The sequence below is a fragment of the Geotrypetes seraphini genome, chromosome 7, assembly GCF_902459505.1.
Source record: "Geotrypetes seraphini chromosome 7, aGeoSer1.1, whole genome shotgun sequence".
NCBI classification, from domain to species: domain Eukaryota; kingdom Metazoa; phylum Chordata; class Amphibia; order Gymnophiona; family Dermophiidae; genus Geotrypetes; species Geotrypetes seraphini.
Window position 1 is genome coordinate 114,977,658 of NC_047090.1, and position 14,653 is coordinate 114,992,310.

General features: G+C 46.9%; 1 protein-coding gene across 7 annotated transcripts in view; it reads right to left on the reverse strand.

Annotated features, from left to right (window-relative positions):
- The window catches only part of MGA (MAX dimerization protein MGA), a 479,481-nt gene that overhangs the window by 38,844 nt on the left and 425,984 nt on the right, over positions 1–14,653 (reverse strand). For all 7 annotated transcript variants that reach the window (XM_033951892.1, XM_033951893.1, XM_033951894.1 and 4 more), the window contains one exon: positions 9,685–9,921. In XM_033951892.1, the coding sequence (XP_033807783.1) occupies positions 9,685–9,921 (237 nt within the window). The remainder of the gene's footprint in view (positions 1–9,684; positions 9,922–14,653) is intronic.

The window sequence follows — 14,653 nt, forward strand, 5'->3', positions numbered from 1 at the left end:
TCACTGTGGTGAGGCTCTCCTCTATTTCTCCCTTGAAAACTTTCACTGTTTCGGGTATTGAAGTGGCATCTTCCTTGGTAAAGACAGAAGCAAAGAAGGAATTTAATCTGTCTGCAATCTGTTTGTCTTCTTTGATGTATCCTTTTCTTCCTTGGTCGTCGAGAGGGCCTACTGTCTCCTTTGCAGGTTTTTTCCCCTTAACATATCTAAAAAAGGGTTTGAAGTTTTTGGCCTCTTGGGCTATCTTTTCCTCATAGGCCCTTTTGGCTTCTCTCACCGCCTTGTGGCACTTCTTCTGGTCATCTTTGTGACTGTTCCAAGCCTCGGTTGTATTCTCGCGTTTCCATTTTTTAAAAGAGTCCTTCTTTTCCCTAACTGCATCCTTCACCTCTTTGGTAAGCCAAGCTGGTTCTCTTTTGGCTTTAGTTTTCCTTCCTTTGGTTATCTGCGGAATGTATAGATTCTGTGCTTCGGTGATAGTATTTTTTAGTAGGGACCATGCTTGCTCTACCGTTTCGATTTCAGCTATCCTTTTTTTGATCCGTTTTCTTACCATGGCTCTCATGTTGTCATATCTTCCTTTTTTAAAGTTAAAGGTTGTGGTTAGGGTCTTGGTTCGCTTCCCCTTTCCGATGTCAAGTTTAAAGTAGATCATACTGTGATCGCTCGTCCCCAGCGGGACCGTGACTTCTACTTCTTTTGTTTGCCCAGTTATGCCATTTAGGACCAAGCTTCTAAAATGTCTTGTACAGGTTGAGAAAATCGAAGAGAAGTTATGTTGAAAGGTACCAAGCTGTCAGGTGCAGAGACTGCAGGTTAGGATGAAGTAGAGACATTTGACTTGTAAGCAGAGACGGAAAAAGTGGTAGAAGGTATGGCTCCCTGCTGCTGAGTTGAAGTAGAAGGGAGTACCAAGATTGTCTTGGCCACCGAGGAGCAATCAGAATCATGGTGGCATGATCGTTCTTCAACTTGACAAGAGTCTTGAGAATGAGAGGGAATGGAGGGAATGTATACAGGAAGAGATTTGCCATTCCAGTAGAAAAGCATCCGCCTCGAGGCGATGAGGAGAATATATCCTGGAGGAGAACTGAGGCAGTTTGTGGTTGTGGGGAGATGCAAAGAGAAGTTCCCCACTGTGAAAAACTGTGAAGAGGTGAGGAATTCAGTGTCCATTCGTGAGGTTGCAGAAGACTACTCAATTTGTCCGCCAAACAATTTTTTGCCCTTGGATGTAGACAGCTTTCAGGAAGGTGTTGTGGAGGATTGCTCAGTCCCAAACCTTCAGAGCTTCTTGACAAAGGGAGGGAGAACCCGTTCCTCCCTGTTTGTTGACATAGTACATGGCAACTTGGTTGTCCATCCGAATGAGGACTACCAGGTTGTGAAGAAGAAGTTGAAAAGCTTTGAGAGCACTGAAGATCGCTCTGAGTTCCAACAGATTGACACTGACGATCCATGCTGGACCTTTAGTACAGAGACCATCGAGATGAGCTCCCCAAGCGTAGGTCAAGGAATCTTTCGTAAGAGCCTTACAATGAGTGGGCGTTTGAAACAGCAAGCCTCTGGAGAGATTGGAAGAGAGCATCCACCAGCAGACAGACTGTCTCAACGAAGAAGTGACTGTAATGTGTTGAGAGAGTGGTTCGCAAGCCTGCGTCCACTGAGATGCCAGGGTCCACTGAAGAATTCTGAGGTGAAGTCTGGCAAAAGGAGTCACGTGCACTGTGGAGGCCATGTGACCTAGGAGGACCATCATGTGTCTTGCTGAGATTGAAGAGCGGGAAGACACTGCATGACAGAGTTGAAGAAGTGCATCCAGACGTTATTGAGGAAGGAATGCTCTGAGTTGGATAGTGTCCAGAACAGCTTTGTAAGAACCACATAGCTCGATCATGTAACACCTTCCTACCGACTTCTACATTGGCTACCGATGGAGGCACGCGTGAAGTTTAAGTTTGGATGCTTTTGCTTTAAGGCACTATTCAGTTTAGCCCCTAAATATATAACTGACCTCTTCTCTTTCTCAAACAACAGACATAAGAGAAGCTCACACTTGAATTTTGTTTCCCCACCGGTTAGAGGATGTAAATTTAAAAAACACCATTAACATCTTCTCTCACATCAAGCGGCAAAGATCTGGAATATAGAATGACACGGTGGTTGTTACCCGCGGCTAGCCGCGAGTAACCCGCTGAAATGGGGAAAGAAAAATAGTAGTTGCTGTGGGGACGGGGACAAGGCCATTCATCGCCCCGTGGAGCGATGAATGGTCTTGTCTCCGCAGTAAGGCATCAAGGATTGCGCGGTCTAGCAGCCCCCACCTGCCCGATCGCAGTGTTTAGCCAGCTCCCTCCTTCCACCTCACCTTATATGCTGTTTGCCGGCTTTCTTTTTCCTGAGCGTTCAAAAAGACGCGCACGCGAGGCTGCGCGAGTTGATCAATCTTCTCCTTTGAAAAACCGAAAACAAGAAGTTGCAGGAGAGGAGAAGATTGATCAACTTGCGCATGCGCGGCTTTTTGAATGCGTGCGGCTCAGGAAAAAGAAAGCCGGCAAAGTCGGCATATAAGGTGAGGTGGAGGGAGGGAGCTGGCTAAACGCTGCGATCGGGCGGGTAGGGGCTGCTGGACCGCTGTTCCCAGCTCACACTAGGAAGGAGGGAGTGAAAGGGAAAAAGATTCTGGGCCAAGGAGATGAAGAGGGAAAGAAAGAAACCCACAGCAGGAAAGAAAGGGGAGGACCGGCAGGTGAGCCAGATGTTGGAAGCAGGGGGCGGGGAAAGAAAGAGGGAAAGAAGCTAGATGGGGTTGAAAAGAAGAGACACACTGGTATGAAAGAGGAAGATAGGGGAAATCTGGACACAGGAAGGTAACAGAAAGAGGGGAAATTATGTGCATGGGATATAGGGACAGAGACATAAAGGGGACATGCCATGGGGATGGTATATGGACATGGGGGGAGGGGGGCAATGCCAGATACATAGGGGAGATATTAGAAATGGGGAAAATAGGAACACAAAAGCGAGATGGTTTGTGGGGATGGGACAGGGATGAGCTCGCAGGCTCCAGCGGCTTGCACAAATTACATTCTAACGTGCCATGAAAATAAGAGGGAGGAAGGTAGATAGATAAGTCACGCGAGAGAAGCTGAAGGGTGGTAGAAAGGAGCAGATGGTGAAGGAGGGAGGGAAGGGTGGTGGTAGAAAGGAATAGAACAGACATTGAAAGAGGGTAGAGAGGAAGACTCTGAAGGGAAATGTGGAAGACAGAGTGGGGAGAAGATGCTGGAAGGGAAGAAGACAGATGCTAGACTATGGGGGAGCGGAGGGAAGAAGATGGGTGCTAGACCAATTGGGGGGGGGGGTGAAGGGAGAGGCACAGTGACAGCAAATGGAAGACGCAGAGAGAAGACACACAGTGGATGGAAGGAATTGAATGAGAAGATGTGGAAAGCAGAAACCAGACAACAAAGGTAGAAAAAAAAATTATATTTATTTTTTGCTTTAGGATAAAGTACTATATCAGTTGTGTTGATAAAAATTTATAAACAAAGCCCTGCCAGCTGAAAATCTCTTTCTCTAGTTCAGCAGCCAGAACTTTATAAGAAAGGAATTTATAAAAAAGAAATAAACTAAATATTGCAGTACTAAGGCTTATATGGATGCTGCGGGGATGGTGACGGGGCGGTGAATGGGATGGCAGTGACGGTGACGGGGCGGTGAAGGGGATGGCAGTGACGGTGATGGGGCGGTGAAGGGAATGGTGGGGCCGGGGACGGTGGGCCGGGGACGGGGCGGTGATGGGGACATATTTTTTTCCCCATGTCATTCTCTAATCTGGAACAATTGCTCACGCCTACTACTTATGGGGAATTTAGGAAACGCCTAAAAACTTATGTTCCTGAAGTATTTAGGCAACTAACATGTACAATCCTACTCCACAATAAATGATCTCTAGCGCTGTTAATAACTTGCTTCTAACCTTGTTAATTCTACTTAATTTGTAACATCTTTTAACCATTGTAAACCACATAGAACTTGACGGTCCTGCGGTATATAAACTGTTATTATTATTACAATAACCCCCTGAGATGTTGAATCTTTGATGAGCCAGTCGTCTAGGTAGGGAAACACCTGAAGACCATGGTTTCTTAGAGCCGCCATCTTTGTTAATCTCCTCCTCCTCTGGGATCAAACTGGCAAATTTGTTTAGTGAATCGTATCCCTGCCTACTTTGTATGCAATTCCCTTCATGTGCATGTGTGGATCGGAATCGGATCGCAAAACAGGTTAGTGAATACTGCAGGAGGGAAATCGGGTCGCAAAGGGCTTGCAAACCGATCGGTACATGATCTGGGGGTTTGGCTGGGGATTGTTTGCTTTGAGTAGATGAGTGTGTGTATTTGGATGGTCTTTGCTGGGTAGGCAATTTTGATTTGGAATTTAATGGTTTTTATCTTACAAAGTTCGTGGCTTGAACACTCCACAAAAGCGGAGTTTACTGTTTAAAGAGTTGGGTCGTTTGAAAATGGCAGTGGGGTTTATTCAAGAAACACATTTTCAATCTAAATTTGAGAAGCTGCTTTCACATCCATGCTACCCTCTAATAGGGTTCATAAGAAGACGCAGGGGGTGGGCATTCTCATTCATAAAAATATCCAATTTACTTTGACAGAGGTAATCAGAGACTCAGAGGGGCGGTGCATTCTTAAGAGGGAGCTGGATGGACAACTGTATAGTTTGTTGAACGTTTATGCGCCTAATGCGGGTCAAGGGGCTTTTTTTCTGCTTTTGGAGCGTATCTTGTTGGATCATGCGGAAGGCACTGTTTTGATTAGGGGAGACTTCAATCTCACTTGCTACCCCCAGGAGGATAACTCTAACTCAGCAATTTGCTACGCTATAAGTGACCGGCGCGCTTTTCTTCATTTCCTTCGCTGGCATGATTTGGTGGATGTCTGGCGCTACCATCATCTGGGTGAACGTGATTATGCCTATTATCCCAGGACAAGCAGGCAGGCTATTCTCACATGGGGTGACGTCATCCACAGAGCCCCGATGCAGACAGCCTCGCAAGCATATTTGCTTATAGAAAACTTTAGAAGTTTTGAGTCAGCTGCTCCGCGCTTGTGTGAGTGCCTTCCAGCCCAGCACAAGGCGAGTCTCCTCAGTTCTCCACGTAGCCGAGAAGTCTGTACTTTGATGTTCTGTGCTAAACTTCATTCGCTTCGTGCCTTCTCTCACCGCGGTTTGTGTTACAACAGAAAATAAAATTTTGGATCAAGAAAAAAAGTATGAGGTATTGTGAGCACAAAATCAGCTCCTAATAAAGAAAAATGGGATTATCAACTTTAAGATGGAACTGCTGGAAAATATAACAAGAAAACAGAATTTAAGACTGATTAATTTTCCTAAATTACCTACAATTTCAGCATTAGACATGTTTAAAAGGTATCTTCTGGAGGTTTTGAAAGTCCCACAAAATTCTTTTCACCCATTTCAAAAATTTACTATATTTCCTTGGGAAAGAAGAAGACTCCCGAAGATCAGCAAGAACCACAATTAGACTTGACAAATATTCTCGAAACATCAGAGTCAGAACAAATTAGTGTGGCAACACTCTTTGTTCAATTGGCACTTCATTCAGATAGAGTGGTTACTAAAAATGTTTTTTAAATATAAAGATGCTACATTTCTAAATCAAAAAATTAGAATGTACCCAGATGTCTCTAGAATAACACAAAGAAAGAGGAAACAATTCTTGCTTTTGAGACCCCAGGTTTTAAAACTGGGGGTAACTTTTATATTAAGATTTAACTTTAAAGGAATTAGGTAGATTTATTGTGGATAATGCAGTGGTGACAATGAGTACCCCTACCAATAGACAAGTGTAACGCTCATATTTGGGAACTCTGGGCCTAATTCAGACGGTTTTCTTTTTTTCCTGGAATGTTTAATTATGAAGTGGTAATAATATCTGACTATTTGTAACTCCTTCTCTATGAACAGTGGACTAATGTACAGTAGAAACATACTATGTTTTCCTTGCATCTTATTAAGAAATTATTGCCAGCAATACTATTATTTTCAATATGATTTATTTTGATCATAAAAAATTGAAATTCAATAAAGAAAAAAAACAAAAACAAACCCCAACAAATTTGCAGATTCGATTGTGCTGGCCGATCAACCCAAAAAGCAACTGCTGAGGACCAGTCGCTGAAGCCCTTTCTGACTGCCTTCTGTCGCCCTGCTCTCAGCCCTGTCAGTCCCAATCTCCTGCTTCCCCAATCTGCCTGCCTGCCCTGATTGTAGCTGCCCTGATCGCCTGCCTGCCCCGATGCTGCCCTGATCGCCTGCCTGCCCCGAGCTGCCCTCATCGCCTGCCTGCCCTGACTCTCCCACCCTTCCCCGCAGTGTAAGCCCGTGATTTTAACCCACAGGCTTTAAGCGGGTTAAAACCATGGGCTGTAAATAAAAGTTTAAAAAATGAAAAAAAAGTGCCAGGCCGGAGGTCCAGCGCATGAGCAGACCATATAAAGATGGTTTGCGCATGTGCAGGATCGCTATAGAGCGATCCATACTGGCAAATGGGGACGTTCCTCCGATCGCCTTCATCTGCATGTTGCAGTTTGGTGAATTTGTCGGACCTGCCTGGATTGGGCCCAAATTGGGCCCGATCGGGCAGGTTAGTGAATCTAGCCCTTAGTGCAGGGGTGTCCAACCTTTTGGCTTCCCTGGGCTGCATTGGCTGAAAAAAATTTTTTCTGGGGCCGCACAAACGCTGCAGCAAGACAGAGGAGGGAGCCGGCAAGACGGTAAACACCCGGGGGCAGCAGAGGAGAAGCTCTTGCTGCCTCCAGCCTTTTCAATGACCGGTTCAGAATTCATTGTCAAACTGTTGGAAATTCATCCTACGAGCTGATCTTCAGGCTGCTAGTCAAACTTCCCACCCCTTGGCAGGCAGAAGCGTGAAAATGCAGCCAGCGCGCTGTGAAACACTGCTCAGCCCCCTAAGCGCGCTACACAGTATGCGCTCAACTCCCCGCTTAACAGGCAGTGAGACTAGGTCAGGGACAGCCCTGAAGTCCAAGAAGACTAAGCAGACTGGCTAACAGGTACCCTGAAGGGATCGGCCTGTCAGCTACAGACCGAAGTCTGTGAATTCTGAAGCAAGCAGAGCTTCAAATCCATTTCAAGCGCGAAAATACCTGCGAAAGGGACGAACATATGTCAAATTAAAATAATAAAATGGGGAGAGCAGAATCTGTACAGCTGCAGTCATGCTTGCAGAAGCAAAGACTGCTAGAGGGCACTATTCTAGCCTGTGAAATACACTAGAGGAAGAGTGGATTTCTTTTGTAGACCATGCGAGTAGTGGGAAATAACCCTATGGTCTAGAACAGGGCTGCCCAAGTCCGGTCCTCGAGATCTACTGGCAGATCAGGTTTTCAGGATATCCACAATGAATATGCATGAGAGAGATTTGCCTGCACTGCCTTCTTGGTATGCAAATCTCTCTCATGCATTTTCATTGTGGATATCCTATTGCACTGGAAATAAGCTGCTGAAAAAAGATTGATTAAACAAATTCAACAGAGTGTTGAAATGGTAGTGGCCTGCCAGACACCACTCGTATAGTCGCAAACATTAATGATGTTTATGATCTTGTATTGAGTCAGAAGACCAGCCAAAGACTCACAGATCTAGATGTGAAATTGTGCAAGATCTACAAATTTCCCATATTTCAGTGAATGAAACTGTTTGTCATGACCTTCATTTGGGAAATGCTACAAAAAGTGCAAAGCAATTAAATTGACTAAGGCAAATAAGCAAGAGTGGTTGCAGTAGGTAAAGATACTTCTGAGATATTTTCCATTACAACTCATCATTTCATTGTCTTCATAGAGGAAAAAAATATTCATTACTGCTTGTCTGACAAACAGCTGAAATGATCGAGTTTATGCCAATGGGACAAAGAATCACATTATTGCCAGTTGCTTGCTCCATATCTGTTCAAACTTCAGCATTTCAGTCATGTTGCCAGTTTGGAGTGTTGGTGCTGAATATTCATTGTTGAACTGGGTGTAAAAGTAGATGGAAAGGTAAATATTACCTGCTGATGCAGGACCTGCTTCCAGGCATATGTAAGCTATCTAAGTGTGTTCCCATCTTCCAAACTCAAGAAACAGTGCAGCTACTGACGTGACAATCAACATCTTGCTGACACTTTGGCCTTCCAACAGACAAAAGTTAAATCTGCTGGACTACAAATTCTGGGTGGCAAATGCAGGAAAAAGAGTACAAGACAAAGATTAGAAATGTTGATGAATTTCACAATCACAACAGTTCCTTGACAAAGTTGAACTTCTACCACTTTTTTGAGCTAGGTCTTTCATGTTTCCACCAATGGCATCCCATCAAGTCTCTAAACTGCTTATCCTGGTTCTGAAGAGCATGCAAGCCTTCCATAATCTTTTAACAAGCAACAACTGACTGTTCCAACTCTTCTGACAAAATGTACCTTGATAGTAAACCACTTGTATTGTAACCCACTTGCATCCCATGTACTGACAAAATATATCTTTACTGTAACCCACTTATATCCCATGTACTGATAAAATGAATCTTTAATGTAAACCACTTGCATCCCATGTACTGACTAAACGTATCTTTATTGTAAACCGTTTCTATCCCATGTACTGTCAAATGTATCTTTATTGTAAACCGCTTCGAACTTCACGGTATAGAGTTATATAAGAAATCAATTATTATTATTATTATTCTATGGTACTCCAAATCTCAGCCAAAGTCACTTCCTATACCCTAGTGTGAGATGCCATCAAACTGCTGCATAAAAGGATTCACAGTTCTTTGCTTGTGACTACTGGCACAAAAGATACACTTCTCACCACTGGAAAGTTCAGGACAGCCTGTACACAATCACTGACAGTAGGCTGTTAGTCTGCCAAGACTGTTCTTTCTGCCAACTCCCACTGCAGCAATAGTATTTGTTAGCTGTTACAGAAGGAAACACCACAACAGCCCAAAGTTTATGGGAGGTCTTGTGAGAAATCCAAATAATTTCAAACAGGCACCTCATTATCATGGTCCTGCTCCTTATTAAGCTTGCTGGTAGGAACCACTTATTTATTTAAAGTATTTGTATACAGCCTATCAAAGTTATCTAAGCAGTTTACAATCAGGTACTCAAGCATTTTCCCTATCTGTCCCGGTGGCTCACAATCTATCTAATGTACCTGGGGCAATGAAGGATTGAGCGACTTGCCCGGAGTCACAAGGAGCAGCAATCAATTGCTACAATGAAAGAGAGGATAAAACACCCTCTGGCGAAAAGGTCTATAGCTTCCCTTTGCACTTAATTCTGGCCCTGTAAGTCAGTTGCGAAAATAAGTGCTAGATGTGGAGCTCACCATGCTATCTGCTCCCTGACAAAACAATTTAAATGAACCAATGCAGTACAAGAAAAACATATTCAAAACAGAAGGTAAATTATTATAATTAACAGAAAAATTATTTGTCATGGATTCACAGTAATTAATTTGATGACTATGAAGAGTTACTGTAAGTACTTCAGAGGTAGAAATGAATTTTCATTAGCTCATCTTAATTGCTCTTATTTATTTTTGTGATAAAAGCAATGTTCGATTACCCTAAGCTTACCTATGACTTGGTGTGCATTCCTGGATAGTATTAGTGGTCTACCCCGCTTGTTGGGCATAAGAAGTTTTCTGTTCTCTTCTGGAGGACTATAGGATTCATTTTGCAAGTGCCCAATAGGTGTAAAGGAATATGACGACTCATCATCCTCCAACAGCTTCTTTTTCTTTTCAGCTTCCAATGCTTTTTGCTTGGCATAGATATATTCAAGCTTCTTCAATACAACTTCCTCTGTTTTGCCTATGTAAACATGGCACATGATATCAGATTAGTCTGTCCTTAAATTAAAGTCTATTTCCATATCCATATAATCTATATAAGCAGCGAGATCCTTGATTTTTCTGTGACATAATGCAGGGGTGTCAAACTCAAATCATATAAGGGGCCGAAATCTAAAACACAGGCTAAGTCGTTGGCTGAATTTTTTATTAAGATACTTACCCCCTCCTTTGCTGATGCATAGCATGGGCGCTCACAGGACTTCTGTGAGCGTCAGATCAATCACTGCCGCCGGTGCCAAAACGCACGCTGCATGCCAGCAAAGGAGGGGGTTAGTCTTAGTAGAAGTATAGGATACAACCTCTCCAATCCCACGCCGGCTAGTCCTAGTTCACGCTTGCTGTCTAACACCAGCTCTGGCAGGATACACATTTCAAATTTGACATATTGTAATCACAAAACAGAAAATAAAATTATTTTTTCTACCTTTTGTTCTCTGGTCATTTTGATTTTTGTCCCAGTTTCTCTTTCTGATTTTATCTTTCTTCTAATTGTCTTTCCAGTGTCTGCTGTCCATTTTTTTCTCCTCTTCTCTCTTGCTCCATTCCTTGTCTCCAACATATTGATTTTTCCCTTTCAACTTTTCTCCTTTTTTCTTTTCTGCCTCTGTCCACTCAAATCGTGCCCTCTTTCTCACCCTTCTCCTTTTTAAATTTTCAGCTACCTATCAATTTTCCATCTTCTCTTATTCTGTAGCTCTCCCATTTCCCATCCCACTCCTTTCCCAGCCTACTATTTCCTTCTATCTCTCCTATTGGTCCAACATTTTGCTCCCTCTCTTTTCTGTTGCTCTTCTTCCCTCCCCACTTGATGCTGAACAATGAGATAGAAGGAAAAAAAAAAAAGAGATGCTGCATCTCTCTCTCCCTTCCACTCCTAGGCTTAACATTTCTCCCTCCCTTCCATCTCCAGATCCAACTTCTCTCCTTTTCTCTTCCCAACTGACCCCTATCCAATCTTTCCTCCCCATGTCTGCCTTTCTCCCTCCCCCCAAGTCCACAATTTCTCCCTCTCTCTTCCTAACGGTTCTCCCTTCAAAGGAGAAATTAGGTTCTTACCTGCTAATTTACTTTCTTTTAGCTTCTCCAGACCAGTAGAGGTTAATCTTTACGAATGGGTATATATCCAATCATGACCAGCAGGTGGAGACTGAAAACAAAACTTTGGGACAGTATATACTATCCTCCCTTCTCTATTTCCCTCAGTCTGCCGAATAGCCAAGCAGAACCAAGAACTGGAAAACAGAAAGAAAACAATACTCCGAACAGGAGTAACAAATAACATACCCAAATGCTGTTGGAAAATGCAGAGGAGAAATACCTGAAGGAAAATGTCCCCACAGCTCGCCAGCTATGCCAGCCGAACCACAGCCGCTGTTCTTTAATTCTCCCCGGCCCTAGAAAAATACTAGAACCCGCAGCAAAAAACAAAAACTGCCCGCGAAAACAGCCCCAACAACAACAACAACAGACAGGGTGGGGACCTCTACTGGTCTGGAGAAGCTAAAAGAAAGTAAATTAGCAGGTAAGAACCTAATTTCTCCTTCTTTAGCACTCTCCAGACCAGTAGAGGTTAATCTTTACGAATGGGACGTACCAAAGCAGTCCCTCTCACGGGCGGGACCCCCGAAGGGCCGATACCAGAACACGCTCACCGAACACCGCGTCCCGACGCGCCTGAACATCTACCCGATAATGTCTAACAAATGAATGCAAGGAGGACCAAACCGCAGCCTTACAAATATCCACCAGAGGCACGAGCGACGACTCAGCCCAAGAAGCCGCCTGACCCCGAGTGGAATGAGCCTTGAGAAACTCCGGAACCGGCTTCTGACTCAGAAGATAAGCGGAAGCAATCGTCTCCTTGATCCAGCGCGCAATAGTAGCCTTAGAAGCTCCAGCCCCCCGACGAGGACCCGCCAGAAGGACAAAGAGATGATCGGAGCTCCGAAAATCCCGGGTTCGCTGCACGTAAGCGCGGAGAACCCGACCGATATCCAACTTGCGCAGCTGCCGTTGCTCAGAAGAGCCCTCCCGACTACCCAAGACCGGGAGGACCACCGACTGATTGACATGAAAAGGAGAAACTACTTTCGGCAGAAAGGAAGGAACAGGCCGCAAAACAACCCGCTCCCTCGAGAATTCCAGGAAGGGAGCCCTACAAGAGAAAGCCTGTAGCTCAGAAACCCGCCTAGCGGAAGTAATGGCCACCAAAAAGACCGACTTCAGCGTAAGGTCCTTCAAAGAACAGCCATCCAACGGCTCGAAAGGCGGGCGCACCAAAACCGAGAGAACCAGATTGAGATCCCAAGAGGGAATCAAGGGCCGTATGGGAGGCCTGAGCAACTTGGCCGCCCGAAGAAAGCGAATCACATCAGGAATGGCCGACAAACGCTGACCTGTCACCAGCCCCCGAAAAGCCGACAGGGCCGCCAGTTGAACCCGGAGAGAAGACCAAGCCAGGCCTCTATCCAGGCCATCCTGCAAGAACTCTAGAATGTTAGGCAGGGAAGCGCGAAAAGAGACCACTCCCCGCGCCCGGCACCATTCCTCAAAAAGACGCCAAACCCGCACGTAAGCCCGAGAGGTAGAAAGCCTCCGGGACCCCAAAAGTGTAGAGATCACCTTATCTGAATATCCCTTCTTACTCAGGCGGCCCCTTTCAAGAGCCAAGCCATAAGACAAAAGGGAGACGGGTCGAACATGGGAATGGGACCCTGCGTCAGAAGATCGCCCACGAGAGGCAGAGGAAGAGGATCCGCCACCAGATGCCTCACCAGATCCGCATACCACGGACGACGAGGCCAATCCGGAGCCACCAAAACCACCAGCCCCGGGTGGCGAACAATGCGAAGCAGAACTCTGCCCACTAATGGCCAAGGAGGGAACACATACAACAGCCCCTCCGTTGGCCACGGTTGGACCAGAGCATCCAGACCCTCGGCCAGACCGTCCCTGCGACGACTGAAGAAGCGGGGTACTTTGGCGTTGCCACTTGTGGCCATCAGATCCATCAAGGGCTGCCCCCAAGCCTGCACTATCAACTGAAACGCCATGGCGCCGAGACACCACTCTCCTGGATCCAAGAAGTGACGACTGAGGAAGTCCGCCTGAACATTTTCTACCCCAGCAATGTGAGAGGCCGAGAGGTCCAGAAGATGGGACTCCGCCCAAACCATGAGCCGAGCTGCCTCCTGCGCCACCTGAGTGCTCTTGGTGCCCCCCTGACGATTGACATAAGCCACCGCCGTGGCATTGTCCGACAGGACTCTGACCGACTTGCCCAACAAAAGGGAGTGGAAAGCCAACAGCGCCAGCCGGACCGCTCTGGTCTCCAACAAGTTGATCGACCAGGAGGCCTCCTCCGCGGACCAGGTACCCTGAGCTGAGTGACCCAAACACTGAGCCCCCCAACCCAGGAGACTCGCATCCGTAAGGAGCACCGTCCACTGCGGAAGATCCAGACCCACCCCCTGAACTAGGTGAGGGGTCTGGAGCCACCAACGCAGATTGCAGCGCGCCAAGCCTCGCAGGGGAACCGGAACATCCATCCCGTGCCTCTGGGGAGACCACCTCCGGAGCAGAGCATACTGGAGAGGACGCATGTGGGCCCGCACCCACCTCACCACGTCCAGGGACGCCGCCATCGACCCCAAGACCTGGAGGAAATCTCGCGCCCGAGGACACCGGGACGCCAAAAGCAGGCGAATCTGAGATTGCAATTTGCTCACCCGGGCCTCTGGGAGGAAGACCTTCCCCAAGGAGGTGTCGAACAGAACCCCAAGGTACTCCAGACGCTGAGCCGGGACCAACCGGCTCTTGGAAAGGTTGACCACCCAGCCCAGCGACCGGAGAAACTCCAGCACCCGAGCCGTAACCCGGGAGCTTTCCTGCACCGACTTTGCCCGAATTAACCAGTCATCCAGGTAGGGGTGTACCAGGATGCCCTCTGACCGCAAGGCTGCCGCGACGACCACCATCACCTTGGTGAACGTCCGGGGGGCCGTGGCCAGCCCAAAGGGAAGTGCACAGAACTGATAGTGCCGACCCAAGATCGCAAAGCGCAGGAAACACTGATGAGAGGCCCGAATGGGAACATGCAAGTAGGCCTCCGTCAGATCGAGAGAAGTGAGAAACTCCCCCGGCTGAACCGCCAGAATGACCGACCGCAGAGTTTCCATACGGAAAGAGGGAATCTTGAGAGCCCTGTTGACCCCTTTCAAATCTAGGATGGGCCGAAAAGTCCCCTCCTTCTTGGGCACCACAAAGTAAATGGAGTACCGGCCCGTGCCCCACTCCGGAGGGGGCACTGGAACAACTGCCCGGAGATCTAGCAAGCGCTGAAGGGTCTGGCGAAAAGCCTGCGTCTTCCCAGGAGACTGACATGGAGAAGCGAGGAAAAAATCCGGCAGAGAGCGGGCGAACTCCAGGGCATAACCGTCCCGCACCACCTCCAGGACCCACTGATCGGACTTGATCTCGGCCCATTTGGGGAAAAATTTGCGCAGCCGGGCCCCCACCGGAACCAAAGGGGGCGCCGGCAAGGCGTCATTGTGCAGGACGGGAAGCGGGGGAACCGGCGGAGGGATTCCCTGCCCCCCGACGGGCCCCCCGAAAGGGCTGAATGCGCTGGAAGAACCGACCCCGGGAAAACCCCGGAGACTGGAAAGAAGCAGCCCCACGCCCGGGGCGAT